At 34.7% G+C, this 24,054-nt stretch overlaps 1 protein-coding gene across 3 annotated transcripts in view; it reads right to left on the bottom strand.

The window, feature by feature from the left end:
• A1CF (APOBEC1 complementation factor) overlaps positions 1 to 24,054 on the bottom strand; it is an 85,423-nt gene that overhangs the window by 39,314 nt on the left and 22,055 nt on the right. For 2 of the 3 annotated variants that reach the window (XM_050805563.1, XM_050805564.1), the window contains exons 2-4: positions 20,444 to 20,587; positions 3,998 to 4,132; positions 1,844 to 1,974 (exon numbers count right to left, since the gene is read on the bottom strand). In XM_050805563.1, coding sequence (XP_050661520.1) covers positions 1,844 to 1,974; positions 3,998 to 4,132; positions 20,444 to 20,542 — 365 coding nt within the window. In that variant the 5' untranslated portion in view covers positions 20,543 to 20,587. The remainder of the gene's footprint in view (positions 1 to 1,843; positions 1,975 to 3,997; positions 4,133 to 20,443; positions 20,588 to 24,054) is intronic. The other variant, XM_050805565.1, reaches the window with a different exon arrangement.

Raw genomic sequence — 24,054 nt, 5'->3', positions numbered from 1 at the left:
GTCCAGCCCAGGAGTTTTTAATAAAATGAGCCAGTAGTTAATTGATTTACAGACTGTGAGGATAATGTATGACTTCTTTTCATCTTATAGAAAGTGAGAGAAAAATAATTGTGGTAAATCTGCTCTTTCTGCATTCATCAGATTTAAGATCTACCTATTTTAAGGTGCAGCTCTGTTTCACAAAGGGATTAGATATTTTAAAAAACTGCATCTAGAATTGATGAACTGTGCGAAAATATAATTTTTAAAAATCATTTGTCAACCTATTACTGTGTTCCAAACACTGGGTTAAGCACTGTAAAGTTGTTATAATATCACTGCAATAAACCTATGAAATAGATAGTATCCCCATTTTATAGATGAGGAAATTGAGGCTTAGAATGGTGAAGTTACTTGGTGGCACTCAAACGAAGCATGGCTGACTCCAAAACTATTGATCTGTAACTGCTGTACTAATCTTCCTCTCACATGGCTCAGGGCTTCATTTAAGAAATAATTTATGACAGTTCCCTCTCCAAGTGAAGGTTTTAGAAATCAGACAATTTCATGATATCAGTTTTATTTCCAGTTTATCAAAACTGGTTATTGGTTGCACAAAGTCAGTTACATGGGACTCTCCCCTAGTCCCATGGTCTTAATTGCTATCTATATTTAGCTGACCCCCAAATTTATATTCCAACTGTGACCTGTCTCCTGACTCCACTACAATGCAGACAGTCACCTTCTCAACACCTCCCCTGGGATGTTCAATGTGCATCTCAAATGTAAAGGGCCCCAAAGAGTCCTTCCTGTGCTATCCTTCCAGTCTTTTCCATTGCAATGGCACTAGCAAGTTCACAGATACTTGGACGAAAATCCTAGGTTTCCTCCCAAAATTCTGAATTCTCTCACAGTCTAAATCCAACATCTAGCTAGTTTTGTGTACTCGATCTAAAATATATTCCAGATCTCACCCTTTCTTATCTTGTCCACCACTGACCCCCTCATCCAACTACCACCATCTCTTGTCCAGATCTGGACAACTACAGCAGCCTTCTAACTGGTGTCCTCTTTCAAATCTCACTTGCCATAGCACATTCTCAACCCAACAGCAGAGGAACGTTTAAAAAACTGTAAATGTAATCAAAACTCTTTCCTCCCTTCTATTAGAAGAAAATTCAAATTCTTTACCACAGAGACTTCTATACTTCATCTATACTTCCCCACTGAGTACACAGCTCTCCAACTGTATTGCTTTCAGTTCTCCTCTCTACCCTCTCTGGCCACATGGGCTTGCTTTCCGCCCCTCAAACATATCACGCTTGTTTTCACTTTGGGAACTTTACATTTGATGTTCTCTCCTTTCCTGAAATAACCTTCCCAAGGTCTGACTGTCATGACTGGCTCTTTTCATTCAAATCTCAGATTAAGTTTCACTCTGCCAGAGAGTATTTTCTTAAATACACAAAATTAGAGTAGCCACCTTCTCACACAACTTTATCCCATCCCTGTTTGATTTTTTTCATACTATTTTGAGTGATCTTATATATTTGCTGTGCGAGTAGGAAATTATACCTTGATATATTCCCAATATTTTGAACACTGCCCAAAATATATTTATGAAACAGGCAAATTATTAAGTTTTGTTTCTTTGAACACTCATAGAACTTAGTTTGGTACTTCATATAGTATTGATATTAAACAAATATTTAATCAAATTTATTTTTGCCAAGGAAAACTATTAATCTGTTTCATTTCTGGCTTGGCTTTTTTTTGGCATATACCATATTAGATAAACTTGATAGAAAAACAGATACAGGTGCATTGTCTGTTTCACTTTTAATCTAGAAGAGGCAGAGCTTACCTAATTTCATAATTATTAAGTTGCTTGATTGCATTCTTGGCTTCCAGTTTATTTGAGAATGTTACAAATGCATATCCTCTATTGTTGCCATTAAAATCCATCATCATTCTCATTTCATAAATTTTACCGATCTGCAAGTAATAGAAATAGAAAATTTATATGTTTGTACTTCTGAATGTATGTGTGCATGTGCTGATACACACACACACACACACACACACACACACACACACACACACAAAATGTTTTCTGAAGTTTGCCTCCTGCCAGTACTATTTGGCATTTGCATCCCATGTGGAATGGTTTGCATATTTTCATGTGGGTTCAGATCAGTTATCTGATTTGTGAGAGAACTTAAGTTAAATAAAATGTGTCCAAGTGACATTTCAGCCTGAGTTAACAGAATGTGTTTTTAGTAGAGCAAATTACCTTTCATCACATAATTATCTGGAACATCTTAGAGACATGAAAACACATTTTATCATAAGTATAGTTTCTTACACCTGTAATTCCAGCATTTTGGGAGGCCAGGGCAGGTGGATTGCTTGACCCTGGGAATTTGAAACCAGTTTGGGCAAGATGGTGACACCCTGAGTCTACAAAAAATACAAAAATTAGCTGAGCATGGTGGCACGTGCTTGTAGTCCCAGCTACTTGGAAGGCAGAGGTGGGAGAATTGCTTGAGCCCAGGCGATCGAGGCTGTAATGAGCCATAATTGTGCCACTGCACTCCAGCCTGGAAAACAGAGCAAGACACTGTCTCAAAAAAAAAAAAAAAAAAAAAAAAAAGCACTTTTTTGATGTATATGTCCATTCCCTCTAAATTGTCCTCTGAAATCTCCATAGTTTTATTTCCAGTTGGTCCTATTCTATCATTGATCTTTAAAACAAAATACAAGAATGCTCATTCGCCAAACTAACTTCTTAGCTGTCTTTTTCCTCAGCCATGACATCAAAATGAACACAGGTATGTTTCAGGGTATGATCTGGGAGGCTTGTCATTTTCTTAGTCTGCTGGCTGAATATAAATGCTAGCCTAAATGCTACTAACTCAGGGCCAGGGCCTCTAGAGCAGGAGAGCACTCTATTCCCCTGGCTATAGTGACTCTACTTGCCCATATAATACTCCCTTCTACCCCCACAACTGTCCTGCAGCAGTCTAGACTGAGCAATTTACTATTGCTGGCTGCTGTAGGAAGGGTTGCCCAGATAAATATGTTGGGGCATGTCTGGAGAGAAGTGCCATTAAGCACATGCCATTACCTTTGTGGTTGGTCACTTCTCAGCTCAGCCTTACCCTACCCCACCCCCATGTATTCAGTAATGAACACCTATTTCTTCTGGGCTCATTAGGAAAGAGTTTGAGCACGTTTCATCTCTATGTTTCAGGTGTTTCTCGATGTTCATTTTCAGATTCAATGTATAAGATTCTTACAGAATTAAGTCCTCATCATTTGTCCTTGTGCCAACAGGGATTGTATGTGTAAAATTAGGTGCAGTTCTGAATCTGAGGCTGTTAACATACACACACACACAATTTGATTTTGGCATTTAGACAGAGAGCTGAATTATCATATTTACTAAATTTTTCAGGAATTGCTTGTTGCTAAAAACTGCTCGGTAAATTATTAAAAATGAAATTGAATTTCGTATTCTTCCTTTAATTGAAAAGCCATATTCTTAATCTTCTTGATGCATTTAGGTAGATGAAAAATTCAGACTTGGAGAAGATTTCATTCTGGATTATAGGTACATATTGAGCCATGTCAAACGTATACATTCTTTTAAAATGAAAATGTACTTTATAAAATCATATTAAAATGTCAAGTTGGAACAATATCTAATTGTAGACAGGTTGTTGTAGGATTATTGTAGATGGATAGTTTGTAGTTAGATGGAAAGATTGGGGAACAAGATATAGATTTGAAAGTCATTAGAAATAGTAGCAATTCAAGCTGTCAGTAACAGGACAAGAGCTAGGTCAAGGCAGTGATTATAAAGGGACAATCACTAGAAACTTTGTCCATAATTGACGAATGGTAATTTGAACAGAAACAATCATTGACCAAAAAGGCTGAGAATGTAAGCAAAGTGAAGAGAATAGAATTTTTCCCTTGAAAGATAAGAAAAATTAAATGTTAAACTTGGACTCACTTTTTCACATAATGGTATAAGCTCATCCTCAAAAAGGTCTCGGGGAAGTTTTCCAATAAAAATTTCACAGCCTCTTTCAGGGGGTGCAGCATCCCAGCCAGGTGGAGGGCCACCATATTTTCTTTGTCCATTTTCCTGCAAATCCAGGGCAGGTGTGAAGGACAGAAGAAAATGATCAAGTCTTTAATTCAGTTTCCTTGAGTATTTTTCAAAATCATTTCACAATAAGGAATGTATTTATCATTGACAAATAATAATAGTGGACTGGTTAAAGGAGAAAAAATAAAGCTTTTTATGTGGATTATAATACCACACTCTGTGCTTCAGCAGCTTGCTTGAGATAAACATTGTGAAAACTTGTAAACTGCTAGGCCAATTTTTTTTTTCTTTTTTAATTTCATTAAGTAAGAATACTTAAGAGATCTATCTTCTTACCACATCAAAGAGTGAACAGATCAGGGTAATTAGTATATCCATCCTCTCAAACATTTATCATTTCTTTGTGTTGGGAATGCAAGGAATAGCCTTCTTCTAGCTATTTACAACTACATATTGAGAATATATTATTGTTAACTGTAGTCATCCTGCAGTGCTATAGAACACTAGAACTTACTCTGGCTGAGGCGGAAGGATGCTTTGAGCCCAGGAGTTCATTACTAACTTCTACAACTAATATTTTAAGAAGTTTTATGCTATAACATAATACATGTTGTGGAAAAAACATGGTGACATGTAAAGTAAAAAGAAAAATTATCCAATGTATGACTCTACTCATCCTTAGAAGTAGTTACTGTTTAAAATTTCATAGGCCTTTTCAAATATTTTTCTATGTAGATTTTTAAAAGACATACGTTAGTTGTTTAAAGACACTGTTTTGTATGACAGTTGTTTGTTGTTTAAAATTGAAGTAAAGCAGCTTGTGGTGTCCCTGTTGAATCTTCATATACACCAACTTGAGTCTTTCTCAATTATTTTGTAAGTGTTAGCACAAAGGTTCTTTGGATCACATTATTTAATTGATGTCTGTGGTGTCTGTGGTCATGATCACTTTTTTATTTATAATAATTCCTACAACGTTTTTAAAAACTAGTAATTTAAAAAATGTCATATGAGTCTTCTACTTTACCTGGATTCCTTTTTTTTGGTTTGTTTTAAACAACTGAGTATGTTTTTAATCTAACTGAATATTTAAATTTTTGCCTAGAGAGTTCTTGTATTTTTTTCTTACCCTAATATTCTTGTCCAGTAGTAAAACTTTGATATCACAGAGAAACCTGAGAAATGGAAGTCTTTATGCTTATAGAAAAAACCCCAAACCTTGGTAATTTAGTGGTTTATATCTCAACCAATAATTACCTTAAATATGTGCAATCGATATTTTCAGACACATTTATTTACTTATTTTCAAACAAATACCTATGTAACACTTACTATATGTCAGATATTGCTCTATCATTACTTAATGTCATGGATTAAGGACTGTTATTATCCCATTTACATAAGGTACCAAAGCCCAGATAAATTAAGTAATTTGTCAAAGTCACATGGTGGGGAAGTGGAGAAGCCAGAATTTGAACCCAGGCAGTCAGGCATCAGCTTAATTTCTCCGTTTTGCTCCTTTGATGTATGGAAGCCACTTACAACAGATACATACATTAAAATATTCCCTATTGGTGTGGCATGGTGGCTCACGCCTATAATCCCAGGACTTTGGGAGGCCGAGCTGGGTGGACGGCTTGAGCCTAGGAGTTTGAGACCATCCTGGCCAACATGGTGAAACCCTGTCTCTACTAAAAATACAAACATTAGTTGGAAATGGTGGCATATGCCTGTAATCCCAGTTACTTGGGAGTCTGAGGCATGAGAATCACTTGAACCCGGGAAGCAGACGTTGTAGTGAGCTGAGATGGTGTCACTGCACTCCAGCCTGGGTGACAGAGCGAGACTCTGTCTCAAAAGAAAAAAAAAAAAGAGAAAAAGAAAAAAGAAAAGAAAGAAAGAAAGGGCTGGGCACAGTGGCTCATGCCTGTAATCCCAGCATGTTGGGAGGCCGAGGTCGGCGGATCACTAGGTCAGGAGATCGAGACCATCCTGGCTAACACGGTAAAACGCCGTCTCTACTAAAAATACACAAAATTAGCCGGGCGTAGTGGCGGGCACCTGTGGTCCCACCTACTCAGGAGGCTGAGGCAGGAGAATGTTCTGAACCTGGGAGGCGGAGCTTGCAGTGAGCCAAGATCGCGCCACTGCACTCCAGCCTGGGCGACAGGGCGAGACTCTGTCTCAAAACAAACAAACAAAACTCCTTATTTATGAAAAAATATATCATGCCATTAAATAGTAAATACCCTACTACAATTTCAAATCATTTTAATTTCCAATCATTTTATTACATAAAATATTTGGAAAAATGTATCTCATATTTCTAACCCCAAAATCCAAAATTCAAAAATTTTCAGTGTCAACATCATGCCACAAGTAGAAAATTCCACACTTGGCCTCATGTGAGGGGTAACAAAATTATTAAAAGCATTGTATAAAATCACCTTCAAGCTATGTGTGTAAGGTGCATATGAAACATAAATGAATTTTGTGTTTATACTTTAGGTCCCATCCCCAAGATATCTTTATTATGCATATGCAAAAATTCTAAAATTAAAAAAAATCTGAAATCCAAAATACTTCTGGTCCTAAGCATTTTGGCTATAAGATACTCAACCGGAATTGCCAAATTACCATCCTCCTCCCTGGACAAACTCCATTTGGGTGACAATGATTCATCTGAGCCAATTTTTGTATATCTTTGATGTGTATAACATTCAACAGATTATAGAAATAAATTTACTATACATTCGGTGGTATTTTTACCCTTCAAGTTGAGGAAACCGAACTTTCATTCCATAATAGTAAAGTGGTAATTCCAGAAATTCTGCTTTGAAAAGCTTTGGTAGTTTGAAAATAAATAGACAACCCTCAGATTGACCTTTTAAAATGTATCTTCAACTTGCTTGATTGCTATAATTGCTGAAAATGCCAACTATTTATACGTAAGACGTGTATAGCAGGATTTACCTGCTTATAATCTGAAATAACTGGGCAAGAAAGCATATTAATTGTCTTTGTTTTTCATAAACACATGAAAAAAATCTAAAGAATATTTTTTGAGACTGTAAAGAGTCTGACCAGTTCAGGAATGCCCTGCAGTTCACTCAGTGGGGGAGATTTGCTCTGTGAGCCACCCACTGGTCTTGGAATGTACCAGTAATGGAAGTTCAGATCAATTTAAGACAGGCACTGGGCATTAGTCATGGGGTTAGAATAGCTGTCCATTACTCAGAAAGGACAGTTGGGTTCTGGGTTGCTAATATGTCAGGCACTATTTTCTCAGTTGAGGAGTTTAAAATAGATAAAGCCCAGTTATAACTGGTCTTTTCCCTCCTAGCTGATGTCTTCCTCAAGGGAAGCATTCTCCCCAGCAGCACGAATATAATAGTTCAGACTAAAAGAATATAGATTTTTGCTTTTCATGAGAGAATGTTTATTAAACTCTGAAAACTTTTATTTTTCCAATCAAAGACTTAGAAACCTTTGTCTCTCTAGAGTCATATACAAATAGGTGGAAAGTCTTCACCTATGTAAATTAACAATTGAGGACACAATTTCTAACTATAAATCTAGTGGCTTTAATTTAAATATTGGATGCTGAGCCTACCCAATTACTCAGTTTATATGTCAAGATTACTTGGAAATTTCCTCCTATCACAGATATTTCAAGTCCTTCATAATGGAGCCATTGAGTCTTCAAGAGATTATGTCTATCATCTTCTTGACCTTGGCTAAAACCCACAAAACCTTCCTCAATAAATCATTCTAAGCCATAAGTCTTAGCATGGAGGTTGAATGAACTGAGTTAATTTTGGCCACTGAGCATTTGAACTTGTTATATACCTGGGGAATCTGGGCAAAAATTGCCTTCTCCTATAGAACTTAAAAATGACAGACACTTGATTTTTCCAGCCTTCCTTGCAGCTGGGGCCATCATGGTTATTGGAAAACCATGGTTTCCTTTACTAAACCATGGACAATCATGGTTTCCTTTACTAAAATTGAGTTCTGATGCAAAAGTCACAAATGATGCAAACTTTAATTTTGAGCATTCTGTGATGGTAGATAACATTTTCTTATCGTGACAAATATGTGATGTGGTTTTGGGTTTTGTTGTTAAAAGCTTACCCTTGAATCGGATTCTCCACATCTAAAGTTTCTGTGAACCAGTATCCTTTCAATAAACTCTTTCCTACTTAGCCAGTTAGAGTTAGCTTCTGTTAGTTGCACATGATAGTAATGGCAGCAAAAACAACTATCTCCAATTGAATTAGGTATTTTGCTGAGTGTTTTACATTCATTTAATCTTCTCAACAAATCTATGAGGATGCTACTACTATTATTTTCATTTTATAGGCCAGGAATCCAAGGCATAAAATATGTCCAAATTCATACAAGCAGTAAACAGAAGAGACAAAATATGAAGACACTTGTAGTTACATTATCTCTCTTTCATTTTTACATTAACACAATATACTAATTTTATAGAGGAGGAAACTAAGGCCAGAGGTACATAACTTGTCTAATATCACACTGGTTTAATTTATTGTAGAAAACACTAGAATAAAGGTCCTATCATTGATTTTTCCAGGCTTCCTTGCAGTTCTCAATTTGGTGAACTTTATGGCCTATACAGTATTCAAAAATTGTGATGATTATTCTTCTCAGGCTTACCAGCCTCTTAAATCCTCATGTTGTGTGTTACATTTATTTTCCTGCTCAACTTCACCAATCATGGACACCAGATGTTTACTGTTTCCCATAAACAAGCTCATTCATAACTGGAAGGACATTAATTAATGAACCCTCATTCAGCCTGTTTTTTCCTGAGTAGTAATTTCAGTCTCTTTAATGGCTCTTTGGAAAGTTCATATTTCAAGTTTGTAATCATCTTTGTGGTTCTCTTTGGTTCTTTGTTTCTTTTTTCCCCTCTCCGTAAGAGGGAAGAAACTGTGTATTTTTCATAACTAAACTTGTTTCAGATGTTTTCCTATGCATTTTCCAATTGACCAGGTTTGTATTTATTCTTGCTCCTGTTCCCTTGGGTCCTGGCCAATCTACGCTTGCTTAGTAGCACTTCAAGCCTTTACCAGCTTGCCAGTCACCAGGACCATGCCCAGAACAGTGGTTCTGTGACCAAACTCCTGTGTATGGTTCTTAAAGTTGACAACAAGGCATGGAGGTCATCTCTCTTAACTATGTCACTTGTGTTTCATGAGTCTATACTGCATTTTCCTAGTTATTGATTTGTGAAATTTAATAAAAGTATTTATTAGACATTATTTCTATTGTATTCCACCTATATACTAGATCCTTCATTATGTGATAGGTAGTTTAAGGAAAGTCTAGGGGGCCGTAAAATGTACCAACAGGACCCTCTTCAATGTGATTTTGCCTTTAGTCTCTTCCAAAGTTTTTATTGCCTGAGGACAACAAACAGTGATGTAGGGAATATTCATTTTTAAATTGTACATAAAATAATTATCTATTTTGTATAGTTTGTTCACCTTCACATCTTGTTAAAATCAGTGATTTCATGTTGGTAAAATCTGCTTTTAGACTGGAATTTAGAAAGCAGAATTTATTTGGCTTAATATACTGTAGAAGTTGGCATTATTTCTATTAGTTATTTTCTACAATTTTTACAAGGTGTATGCAACATGAATGCCAGATATAATGTTCCTAAAGTATGAAGAGTAATAAAAATTGTGATATAAAGACTAAATGAGTTGTGGAAATTTTGTAGAGATGTAGAATTAGAAACAATGACAGGAAAAGCTAGGATATGAACATAATATTCAAATATTAATTTAGCTTTATCATCATACAGCCTAGAGTTTCCAAAATATATGAGGATGATATTAGGTAGTTTATAGGTCAATATTTCTTATTTTAATAATTATGCATTTATTTTAATGTACATTAGAAAAAGCATAATTAGCACACAAAACCCGTGGGTTTCTTACATAAGTGAAAAAAAGTTTACTTTTAAAATAAATGACTAAAAATAGTGAGTTGATTGAATGAATTCTAAATAAATAATATTGGTGGCATGTATCTATGGCAAAAATCATGAAGAAAGATGCAAATGGCTCTTGGCTCTTGAAAATTCATTTATTGGTTTCACTTTTTACAAAGCCCTGACATTTTATCTTTAAAAAATGTATGATATGGTTCTTCTGAGGAAACAACTATTAGTAAATTATGAGTCACCTTCCTGTTTCACTTTGGAAGGTTGACTATTAAAAGTCTATTTCCAAGGAAATTAATCCTAATTTCACTTGAAGTTGTTAACTATTTTATGGAAGCAGAAGCAATTTATGTTATCAAATTGATGCATTTAATAACGTATTTTAATAATTTCCCTTTATGTTTAAGGATTATTCAGTATCAGCATTTGAAGCATTCAAAAGCAAATAGGCTTTTTAAAATGTTGTGTTTTGCAAAACTTCTTATAATGTAAGATTTTGGTCATTCATAAGAATATTGAATTTGAAAATAGACAAAATTAGAAAACAAAACACTTTTTCTTTCAAAATTACAAAACAGAAAATTTTTTTGAGTGTTTTTCAAAATTAGAAAACAAAAAGCATTTGTGTGTGTGTTTTTCTATAAAAGAGAATCTGTAAAATGCCAAGTCACTTCTACGACCCTCTGCTTACCTTTTCCAGCAAAGTTTGCATAACGATGGACTGCAAAGCATTATTTGCTTTTTTTTGAGGTCAGAAATGGCTGTGCTCATGCTCACTTCTGGCTCTGGGCACGTGCCCAGACACACTGCTTCCATCTATAGGAACCTCTAAATTCCTTCCAAGAAGTAATTAGATGACAACTTTAGTCATTCCTTAATCCATTTGGGGCTTTTATCCTTACAGAATGTGTAATTTATTCAATAGGCCCAATAACATTTTGTTTACTTACAGATACAATTTGCCTTTCGGAATTAATTATTATTATTGTCTCTAGATCTGATTAAGTTATGCGAAACTTCCCATGTGCAGATAAAGACATAATAAAGAACATTTGGTTTGGTTAATTGCTCTTCTGTCTTTTCCTAGTTCAACATATGCCAAGCATAATCCCATCTAATGCACCGGGTTTGAGGCATGTAAGGAATTTTATACAATCATTCTTCTCCTTACAACACCCTTGTGAATTTTAATTTCTGACAAGCTGAGGGACTCGGCAAGGCACTAAATCTTTTCTGACTTTATTTCATTTATGAAGGAGTAGGAGGGTTGACTAGGTGATTGCAGTAGTCCTGTGGGAGTGTGAGGGTGCTTGTGAAAGGAAGGCTGAATTTGATATCATGTTTAATGGAGGAAAATGTTCATAGGATGTTTTGTGAGTTAGTCAATTGGAGTCTTAAGAGGATGTTGTTGTAATTTTAAAAATCAGTGTATCTCCAATTCCATGTCCAATTGACACCTATGCTGTTAATTACCTAATGACTTTATGTGTGGATTCACTTTGTTACTTAAATAAACTTATACCAAAAAGAAAATATATATTGTTCTTATAAGTGGAATATCAGTATCATTTCCCACAAATGGACGGTAATTATAAAAACAATTGCAAACAAGGGAAATCATAATCAACTTCTACCTAGACACTGTCGTCTACTAAAAGCTCTGTACTCTAGTCCTGCTCTCGGGACTTAAAAACGTTAGTAGGGCCTGGAGAGGTGTTTAAATCATACCTCCAACAACTAACTTTCCTCACCTGAAAGCCTGAAAGAGAACTGAAAGTGGAATAATTCTCTCTATATGGGATTGGATGTTATTTAATGATGTGGACAATGTACCATTTAATGTCATCTTGGTTCCTTGCTCAGCACCTCTTTAACAATGTTATAAAGGATCACAGCTGCTGAAATCCTATACAAATTCATGACTGCAAGGCTGTGATCTCAATAATTTCTTCTTTGCCTAGCTTGTTTGAAAGCTGTCTTTGCATCTCATAATGGTAAGCTTTCAGGTTCTGACGTTGAAGAGTCACTTAATTTTATTTGCCAATCAGTACTAACAAATGAATAGCACTTTTAAAAAATTGTGAATTTGTCAGCACGCACAGTCCAAAGTTCACAAGACCTGGTCATGCTTCTGCATGTTTGGCTCATGAGGTTCACACCAATTTTTAAGCCGATAAAATAGAAAAACTCTGTGCTTCTAGCTTAAGGGAAAACACTACCTTGTGTAGTTTATGAAGATTTTGAATCTTATATCAAAGACTTCATGTATAGCCAACACCCTATGAGGCTATTTGAGGAGAAATTCATTGCTATTTGGAAATAATAGCTTCTGGAACATATCTGTGTTCCTTAGGGTAATGAACTTTCCACAAATGTTGGGCACACACCCCCTCCACAAGGGGATTCGCAGAACTGCTCCTTCATTTGGAGTCTTTTGCACCGTGCTATGGCATCTCTGGCTAGTAGAAGAAAGATTGCTTCTGAGCTTTAAAATAAAGTTGGCCTCTGGGTGGCTGGGGTGATAAGCTTAGGGAAGCATGACCCTGCGATGATCTACTGGTCCCATCCTGTTCTGATGCTTATTGCTACCTATTTAAAGAGTTGGTATCCATGCACTTGGTGAATGACCTAAGTCCTTGGATAGCAGGGATGTGAGCAGGTGGCGAGAACAGGCAATAGAGGAAAAAGTAGGACCCAGGAGCTATATTTTGCCATGAAGTCAAATTCCTATTTCTGTCCCTAGGATTTTTTGTGCAGTGGTTGAAAAAGAATGTCAATGCCACAGTGTTTTTCCATCTGCTCCTCTTGGAGCCATTCTAGATGAAGCCAATTAGTAAACCCGAGGCCCTCAGGTTATTTTTATTGTATTATTTATAGGAAAAAAATGCCATTTGAGAAACATTCAATTAAAATTACCTAAATACATTATCTCAAACCGGAAAGATGGAGAGTTAACTTAATTTGGGGCACTCTTAGAAGAGGAACGGTATTCTAGTTAGACTTGATCTAGCGCCATCCTTTGTACCTGATGGCTTGTATTTGCTGAAGAATTGAACAAATTAGAATCAAAACAAGTGATTTCATTGAATTTCCATACAAGAGAGTATACATAGAAAGGAAAGTGTGAGGGGTGGGAATTGAAAATTGTACTTTGTTCCTAGGTTGAGGAGATTGTTCCCAGGACACCAGGTCCATGGCTGATTAATAGAGGAAGGGAAAGATGAAAGCCACCTACTTATCTGCTGTAATCCCACTAGATCTTTGAGATTAAGACACATTAATGTCTTCACTACCCAAAAGTGTTCTGTATTTTATAAATATTTTCTTTAAGGAGTACTGCTTGTGTGTTCCATCTTCCAGGGATACTTGGCTCCTTGCAAAGTACATTTGCTCTCATCTTATAAGTCTTAGCTTCCACTGTCATTTTTCCTAAAGAAGGTCACCTGGCTTTCTGTTTTATACAACCTGGTTTATCACATTCTTGGCACTTACCATGATCTGTAATTACTTTGCTTGTTTCTTTATCTGTTTATTTTCTATCTTTTCTATGAGACTAATCTTCATAAAGGTAGAAACGTGTCTCTCTTTGTGGTGGAATCAACAAATGAATTAATAAATGAATGAGTGAGGGCCCAGTGCTTGAGTTGGTGTGAATAGGCAGCACAAGAAGGGATGCACCTACTTCTTTTACAGAAGATTAAATACTAAATTAAATAATTTTCTTTAAAACCTAGACTCACTTCTAATATAGAGTGCTAGGTTAAGGAATCAGGTTGGAGTCAGCAATTTTTTTTTTTTTTTTTTTGTAAAAGGCCAAATAGTTGTATATTTTAGGCTGTTTTAAAAAAATCCTTAAAATGTAAAAAAACAAAATTCATAGCCTGCAATTACTACATAAACAAGCTGTAGCCACATTTGGTTCATGGGGCATAGTTTGTTGGCCCCTAATTTATAATTGTGTACCTCTGGGGCTTATTTTCTAACTGCAAAACAAAAGGATTGGACTATATCAATATTAAACAAATTTCATGTATATGTAGAATTAGAAAGAATAGTCTAGTGAACCTAGGGACTTATCACCCAAATTTAATCATGAAGTTTTTTTCCATGATTTCTTTTCTTTTTTTTCTTTTTACTCCTGACCAAATGACCCTTAGAAATATTTTCTGCCTCATGAGATTTTTTCCTTGTAATAAAAACGATCTGCATTTATTATAGAAAATTTAGAAAATGAAGAAGAGCATCAGGCAAGAAAAACTAAGAGATTATACTTTATTTTATAATATTCTTTATTATATGTGAATAATTTCTTAAAATATTCTTCACAAATTTATATGTAGCTGTCAGATTTTTAACTAAATGTTAAAACTTGAATACTTCTCCATGTCTTTGAAAATTATTTGAAATCATAATTTTATATTACTATATAATTTGAAAATATAAGAATGATCATAGTTTATTTGACCATTAATATTATATTGGATATTTAGGATATGTTTAAGTTTAAATTTCTAAAAAATTATAAATTTCAGCATGATGAACATTGTTATGCCTAAATGTTTGTCCTCATTCCTCAGGTCAAAGAGCATTGTCACTTTTAAGGCTCTATACAGAAAGTGCTGATCTTTTTGGTACTCACAGCTGGACTGCTCATTTGAGGCTGCCTTATGTTGTTGTTGTAAATTTTGGATGCATTCTTTTTCATTTCACCCACTTTATATGAACTTTAGGTCAGGCACTGCATTTTTATATTCTATAATCCCAAGACCTGGCACTAATACATTTTTCTCAATAATAGGGACTAAGGAAGCAAAAGAGAACAACAAAACAAAACAAAAAATCTTGATGTTTATGTAGGATGATCACTGGTTTACGAAAGCAAGGGGACTATCATACCTCATAAAAATTGTGCTGTAACGATTTTTAGAAAATAGATTACCAATAGGATAACTGGGTAAACAAAGCTAATACATACCACATTTTAAATTTTATATATATTAGATATAATGAGTCTATTTTTAAAAATATTCAGACTACTTGAGGGTGATTTTTATTAAATATACATTTAGGTTTAGTTGCAGTAGAATTAAACTTGATGTCAACAGACACCACATTGGGTGGAAGTGTATATGTTTCTGAGTATGCTCACCTATGAGAATGTATTTTTCTAGTTCTAAGGAGAAAATTTCATGTGGGAGGAGCATCATATATCATAGTTTATGACCCACATCATTAACGCATTCTTGAGGAAAGGCTCATCATAATGTGATTTTTTTTTTGTCTTTAGCTATCAGAGAAGTATATACTAGCTTTTGAAATTTGTAGGTACAGTTAAGAATAAAAAAGTAGAGAAAAGAATTCCCATACATAATTCCATTACCCAGAGACAAAGACTATTCACATGTTAATACTGTAGCATACTTTCTTTAAAAATATTTTTACAAGGCATAATACAATTATGAAGCTTAAAGTTTAACTTAGTAACATTACACAGTTTTCATCAAGAGTATGTATTGAATACTTACTATATGCGGGGTACTGCATTACGTCTCTTTTATTCTCTAAAGTACTTTGATAAAAACTTCAGCCATCAATATCCAAAGATATTTAATTATTTTAAAAAGAGATCACAAAGCATATTTCCAAACCCTTAGAAGCAGGCATTATTGCATCAGTTGCTACATAAAAGCCTGGGTCACGTTATTAAGTAACTCACAAAATTCTATTTTTGATAGCTGTATTTGTCCTGCTAGTGATAAGAGAGCACAAATTCATCACCCTCTGTTTTTTGAATTCTTGTTCTGCAAATATTCAACATTCAATATCAGAGACTGCAAAGATACAGCAAAAGTAAATCCTTCAAACCCTAATTTATAAAATTCTAAACTATCATTTTATGGGTATGCTTCTTGGATTGTATTAGGATGTTTCTTTATCTTAATTTTTGTACAAAAACTTTTTTAAAAAAGTAAACTTGATGTTCTTAATGTTGCCTTTCTTTCTTTCTTTTTGGATAATCGTATTAATCTTTTGTATAATCCAGAGTAGGAAGGCTGAAGTATTAGTAAGACTAAAGGATTTTCCTTAAGTTACAAAGAGTTTGAAGTTGTGTTTCTACATATTTAGGCTACCCTTTTGACCGAATAGTCCAGTGTGCTAACCAGTGAGTAGATTCAGAAGATACTAGAATCACAAAAATCATGGACAAATAGTTGGGTATTGCCTAGCTGATCTTCCAGGAGATTATGGCCTGGAGATGTTAAGGGATTTATTCAAGATCGTACAACTCATATGTGGTAGGGACTAGATTAGATTATAGGCCTTCTGATTTAAAGTCTTGGATAATTTTCCACACTCTGTAGCCAAAATCAGGAGACATTCTTCAATTCATTCAAAATGATTGAATTATATAGGTATTTACATTTTTGATTAGAGGACTTAGGTATAGATAACTAGCTTTTGGAACATTAGGCTTCTACATTATTGAAGCACTTCTGATTCAACAGTCACGCTGCTAATGAATATTACTTAAAGTGAATCATGTTACAAAGTTTAGGTTCCAAAAAAATGTTTTTCATATGCTGTAGCATGCTGATCTCTAAAATTGCAATCTTAAAAGTCACATTGCAACAACATTATAACAACTCTTAGTTTTCTGAGTCTAACCAAAAATTTTGGCCAATAACAACAGAATCTTCATCTCACAAGTTACCTAAATTGTTTGTGCCTTGTTTTCTTCATCAGGAAATTGGGGATAAACATAGTAGCTACCATACAGTGTATTGTAAGGACTAGATGAGTTAGTATACACAAAGCAGTTAGAATATTTTTTGTTATTATTATTATTATTACAATAACTTGTGGTCTAAGTCGTTATTATAAACATTTTCTGAATATTATTGAATAGATAAGATCAACGTAAAATAAAGATTGGCCATATATTTTAGGAGTATTTTATATGTAAATATTTTAAATTATACATATCATTATTTTCTGTATCAGATAAATGTCCTTAAATCATAACATTTGACCTTACAATGGAGTAAAATTTTTTAATGGAGTAAGATTATCTCCATTGTTATTTGGGTCTCTTTTCAAAAAAATTATTTGCAAGCTTTCTTCATAGCTGTAACAGTAATGTGTTACAATTGCCCTTCAGAATTTTTTATATGATTACTGTTAGTAACTGAATACTATTTCATCTGTAACAAGATTTTAAGATGGAATTGGACTTTTAAAATGGATGCATAATGATTGTACACATTTAAGGAGTCCATGTGTGATATTTTAATATATGCATACAATATGTAATGATCAAATCAGGTAAGGATCAAATCAGGGTATAGGATATCCTTCACCTCAAACATTTATTTGTGTTAGGAACATTTCAAATCTTCTCTTCTAGCTATTTTGAAATATGTAATAAATTATCATTAACTCTGGCCTCTGGTTTAGGTATGAAACCAAGTGACTAGAGCGCCAAGCAGGATGAGAAGGTAGCAGGAAACTATTTTTCTATTGTTAACTGTCACCTTACACCCTAAGCTTAGAAAAGAGATTGGAGAGTTTGAGAGGAGTTTTAGAATTTACAGAAAGATATTTGGAGACAACTGCTGTTGTGTTGTGAGTCTTAGTTCCCCCTAAGTGGGAGGGACTGAGAGGCGCCTATCATTTTGCCTAAAGCAAGAGAAACCACTTAGACAGCTTGATGTGTATTCCCTGCCTTTGTGTTTGGGGAACACACTAAGCTGGTGGGTCTAACTCAGTTCTGAAATCTCTCACTGTGAACAATGGGTTGGCCTGCAGCTTTGTTGCTGGCAAGGAGAGGTGTTTGCTTTGTGTCACCTCAACTTCCAGATTTTGCTGGGTGTTTCCAGGGGTGTTTCCAGATTTTCCTAGGTGTTTCCACATTCCAGGGAATGCGTGTTTCCAGGGGACCAGAGTTTGGCCACATGTAGGAATTAATGATTATCTTCCATCCTCTCCATGAGGGCTGCTTCAAATATCAAAGAGAACCCAGCAGAAGGCTAGGTGTCTGAGGATCCTACAAAGAATCTCACAAGCTTCGATAACCTGTTAGGCCCAAGAACCCAATGAAGGTAGCTCAGTAAAAGCTTCCCTTCATCATTTCCTTTGCTTTTATTTCTCCCTTCTGCTTCCATCAGGAGTCAGAAATTGTAGTTACCAAACTGGTGTTGAAAGAGGAAAACACAGTGCAGAAAAACAGAAAAGAAATTATCCTCCACTCTGACATACTTGGGAAAGGGAAATAACTGTAACTTTGAATGATTTTATGTCTTTAGTATTATTCCAAACGATCTAGTTTGGAATAACATCAATATGAAAAAATATCAATTTTTTTAATGAAGGATCTTTTATTACCTGGACGTTACCAGAAAAGTTATGAGACTTAACCTGAATTTCATCTGGGGGAAAAGGAAGAACCAGTATCCAGAATTGAATTTAATGTAATTGACAATGTATATTGTTTTAGGATTATTTTTCATAAATTCTGCTTGTTGAGTATAATAATTACACATTCATAGTTCACTTAATAATTTTCTTATATTTATACATTTAAGTTTGTGATATGCATTACAGCTAATCTCACCCTAGACAGATTTATACATATTTCTATCTTATATTATGGGTCATTAGAAATACAGTTCCAGAAAGGGAACACTCTTATATATAAATATTAACAGATTGCTGTTTGAAAGGGTTGAAATGTTTTCTATTTCCACTGTCTTTGCACAAATGTTTCTAATATCAAGAAGTTCAAAATTTTAAAAAGATTCAAAAACATTCTTGTTTTTATAACATTTATGAAAGTGTTGATTGCAAAAAGAAAGAAAACGCTCTTTTCAAAAGTTTATTAATGAGCCTGAAGTAATTTGACTTTTAAGTATTAAAAAAACTAATATGTCAGTATCTCCATTGACTTAAGTGAAACTTCAAAAAGTCACCTATGAAATAATAGAAACTTTTTGAAATCTTAAAAAAGACTAACACTCTTAATTAGGATGAAGAAAATAACTTTATTATTATATTATGTCTAACAAAGCATGCTATGATTTATAAAAATTAATTAAAAATAAATGTACATTTTGGCTGGGAGCAGTGGCTCACGCCTATAATCCCAGCACTTTGGGAAGCTAAGGTGGATGGATCACGAGGTCGGGAGATCGAGACCATCCTGGCTAACACAGTGAAACCCCGTCTCTACTAAAAAAAAAAAATATATATATATATATATATACACACACACACACACACACACACACACACAAAATTAGTCAGACGTGGTGGCGGGCGCCTGTAGTCCCAGTTACTCCAGAGGCTGAGGCAGGAGAATGGTGTGAACCCAGGAGGCGGAGCTTGCAGTGAGCCAAGATTGTGCCACTGCACTCCAACCTGGGTGACAGAGCGAGACTCCATCTCAAAAATAAATAAATAAATAAGTAAATAAATAAAATAAATGTAAAATTTGCAACTGACAAAGGAGCATCTAATGAAAGGACACTATTGTATATTTTATTGCTAATCACACATGACATTTGAATTCATAGTAGTATCTAGATTTGGTTAAGTTGGGAAAATATGTGAGTGAAAGAAAATAGCTGAGAAATTAAAATATTTTGTCCTACTGTAGAAAAGCACCATTTTTCTCTTTAAATAAGATAATATATGTATCTAACACTACATTTTTTAATGCATTTTAGTTCTCTAAAAGAAGATATCATAAAGATATATATATATACACACAGATAATTTCTAAAAGACAGTGTCTACAAATAGACAGTTTTAAGATTGTGGTGTTTTATTTTTTCCTTTTACAAAATGCTGAACGTGGAGAGAAGTTAGTATTACATATCCTAGACTGGATGAGCAAGTGTTCTGAGAAAATAAACTTCAGCAGCTAGACACAAAGCGTTCATTCCTTGGATCCCACATGTAGAAGTCTTATGTGTGCAGTGATCTCTCTGGAAGCCAAGCCTGGTTCCTGCTGTAGTTTATTTTCTGCTGATTCCTGAAACACCAATGTGGTGCTACTTCACAGTGTTGGGTGGCAAATTCTAGCTGCCTTTTTGTGATAGTCTCTATAACTGTGGACACTGATTCTGCGACAAGTTAAGGTTGAACTGATAACTTAGAGTAGAAAGAAGGTTACATTCAGAAGGTTACATCCTATGAATTCAGGGTCATCTACAAAACAGAAATGTTGCAATTTCCTTCTCTTTTAGAAAGGGACATTTCTTTAAAGAGCTATGTAACTGACCATTCCCATTTTGCATCTTAGGACCACTAATATTCCCACCACTGTGCACATTCAGTGGTGAGTCTCAGCAGATTTCACAAGAAGTTCCTACCTGGACCAAGCTATATCCTGTGCGCTGGACCAGTGCGCGGAGGGCTGCTTCCTTCTGGGTGCCGCTCAATCCATCCCCGGATTTGTGATTTGATTCCATTGAGAGTGATTATCAGCAAAAAATCAGGTTAATTAGGGTTGCTCACTGAAACCAAATTTAAGATAAATTAAGTAAATTACTGTTGTCAAGTCCAAACTTCTCCTTTTTATGAAGGACATCTTTAGGAAATATTCTCTGCAAATGAGTCATTAAAGTTAGAGCAACTAAGAGTAGCATACAAACAAGGCTCTGTAAATGTACTCTAAAAAAAACTTTTAAAAATGCACAATATTAGTTGAAATTTAGAAACAAAAAAAAAAATGAACAATACCCATTCTCCAATTATAATGCAGATTAGCAATTCTGAATCCATTTATCTCAGTATGTCACCAAATACTCCAAAACAGATCAACTCACATCTATTAAAATAATATGAAGGATGTTCCTTACAGATGCAGGAAGAGGGCGCTGTCGCTAATTCTAACGACTAAGATAAGGCATCAGAATTCTCAGAGATTGATCTTTAGTCTATATGTCCACTAATATAGTTATCTACTTATTCTCCAAAGACAAACGTTTAGAACAAAATGTGCCAGTATCATATACACAGAAGTCATCATGCAAAGTACTCTATGTAATAAAAATGTGACATTAATTTTAACAAAGCAAGAACAATGGATGCTTTTGAGTTGACGTGGAAGGTTTTGCTAACATCCAGATCACATACCACAGACGTGTTCAGTAGAGTACAATGAAACTTCTGTAAATTCTAAAAGGTGTTGAAAGTTTACATATGTTCATGTTTGTGTATACAGATATAAATATATAATTTCAGCATTTCATTGTCTATATTTTCTATTTTGGGAACAAGATTTGAATCACATTCCAAATGTGATGGTTGCTCATATCCACAGGTTCCCAGAACAAGATAATGTCCATTTTGAAGGTTCTAAGCTGTGGGAGTGTGAGGCCCTGGAGTTTCCCACATACACAGAGGTGAAGGCTGCCACACTGGGTTGCAGTTATCAGTGGCTCGGGGAAGGTTCTATGCTGGGTTTTCACCCTGCTGAATGTGCTCTGCCAACCAGGACAGAGGAAATATGTTTTACAATGATCTGAATCAAATGCAACCTGAATGTATTTGAATATAGGTACTTTTGAAAATTTTCTGTCATATGCATGTACTGCTTCACATTGTCCTTTAAAGGCTCAGAATGAAGACATCATTTATAATATAAGAAACTGGGTGAAAAATTGGGTGAAAGAAAAAAGTGAAGCTGAAGTGATCATTTCTGAAAAATGCAGCTTTAAGGTATTCTATTACTAAAATTGCTATTACTTGAATGACAGAATAGTAATAGAGTATTACTATTAGTAACAATAACAATATTATTAGGACTACCTACTAATATTAGTATTAATAGTACAACCATTACTAATAACACTAATATTAGTGCTAATATTACTAGTAGCACTAGTATTGCTAATTGTAGCACTATTAGTAATGACAGTGCTAGTATTACTAATAGTAGTAATAATACCAATATAGTAATAGTAGTAGCGATAGCAATATTAGTAGCAATAGCAATACTAATAGTAGTATTACTAATACTATTAATATTACTATTGCTACTATCATTAGAGTATTATAATTACTAGTTATTACTATTACTACTATCATTATGATTAGTACTACTATTAGTAATAGAAATAGGTATTCTACTACTGAAGTAGTATAACTAAATAAATGTCCCCAAGCTAACAGATAAGTATCATTTAGAAAGTAATATTTTTGCCAGGCGCGGTGGCTCATCCCTGTAATCTCAGCACTTTGGGAGGCCAAGGCAGGTAGATCACCTGAAGTCAGGAGTCTGAGATCAGCCTGGCCTACATGGTGAAACCCCATCTCTATCAAAAATGTAAAAATTAGCCAGGAGTGGTGGTGCATGCCTGTAATCCCAAGTACTTGGGAAGCTGAAGCATGAGAATTGCTTGAACCTGGGAGGTGAAGGTTGCAGTAAGCTGAGATCATGCCATTGCACTGCAGCCTGGGCAACAGAGTGAGACTCTGTCTCAAAAAAAAAGGAAGTATATTTTCAGTATAATTTAGAATATCAAAGGAAAACATGAGATTATACAGAGTTAGCTCTTTTTAGGGCAGAACAATGTCATCCTCTTTATATAAACATGGACATTCTTGCCTTCACCTTTCTGATTGTTCTTGCTTGGTGCTGACCCAGGGCAATTCAGTTTGCATTCACTGATTGTTTCAAGAAGCATACAGTTAATGCTCTCTGTTTGCCAGTTCTACCCTCTGCCTGGCTTTAGGGCATTGTGTTTTAGGGGGAATCTGCTAACTTAGTAAGTTAATATGCCAGCTTCAGCGTCTGTACTTTGCAAAAGGCAAAACATTTTGAAGACTTACAAAGGAAACTAGTCTTTCAGATAAAATTTAACCCTTGCTCTTTTCCCAAATGTTACTAAAATTATCTTTTCATGAGGATACTCTCAAACCCTCCCACTGTGCTTAATTAACCTGCAAGAGCAAGGATGGGGTCTGATGAGATTATTTATGTACGTATTACAGCTCTTTGAAGGCAAAGTCTACCGTCTTCTAGCCAAGTTGTAGATTTGTTCTTTGCTGAACTTCATCTTTTCCATCAAAAAGATAACAGTCATGGGGAAATGACAAGTTTGTATTTGTAAAATCTGCCTTTAGTTTTGGTTAATAATTAGTAAAGGTTATTAAAGGTATCTTGAAATCAGAAAGGTCTTTTGATCACATATAAATTCATTCTGAAGTTATTGAGAAAATCGGTATAATATCTCAACTATAGTGTCACGTCATTGGGAATCAGGGCATGGAAATAAAATTCAAAATTTGCCACAAGAAACACTTAATCTTTAATTTTTATTTTGCAAAAACAACCCCCTCTCAAAGTGTTGACCTATTCTAAGGAGTGAACTTGAATCCCAGATAAATATTTCTTTTAAGCAAGTCAAACTTTTATTAAACATATTGGCCAATTTGAAATAAAGGCTTTGCAATACATCTTCTAATTTAGCACCTTGTAAGTTCTTCAGATCAGAATTATGAAAGGATAGTTCTCAAACTATCTTATTGAAGCAATAGAATTTAAAACAAACAGGGCAGGCATTAAGATTTTGGAAAGATAGAGAAAAGCATTCATGAGTATTTATCACCTATTAATTCTGAAATTACTTATTGAATATCTACTGTCTTCTAAGAATTTTCAAGACATAGAGATGGAGATGAGAAAAAAAACCAAACCTCTCATCCCCCAAAATATCATGGAGTTTTATAGGGGGTGAGAGAGATAATAAATAAGATCAATAACTAGAATACAAAAAGTGGATCTCATGGAGGTTAAAAGTATAAAGGTGGTTACCAGAGGCTGAGAAAGGTAATGGGGAGAAGGAGATGAATAGAAGTTGGTTAAGGGGTACAAGGTACAGCAAGACAGAAGTTCTATATTTGATAGTATAGTAGGGAAATTATAGTTAACAATAATTCATTATATATTTTAAAATAACTAGAAGATTCATAATGT

The sequence above is a fragment of the Macaca thibetana genome, chromosome 9 (genome assembly GCF_024542745.1).
Source record: "Macaca thibetana thibetana isolate TM-01 chromosome 9, ASM2454274v1, whole genome shotgun sequence".
Lineage (NCBI taxonomy): Eukaryota > Metazoa > Chordata > Mammalia > Primates > Cercopithecidae > Macaca > Macaca thibetana.
Note: the sequence above shows the minus strand (reverse complement) of the source record. Positions and strands in the feature narration are given on the sequence as shown.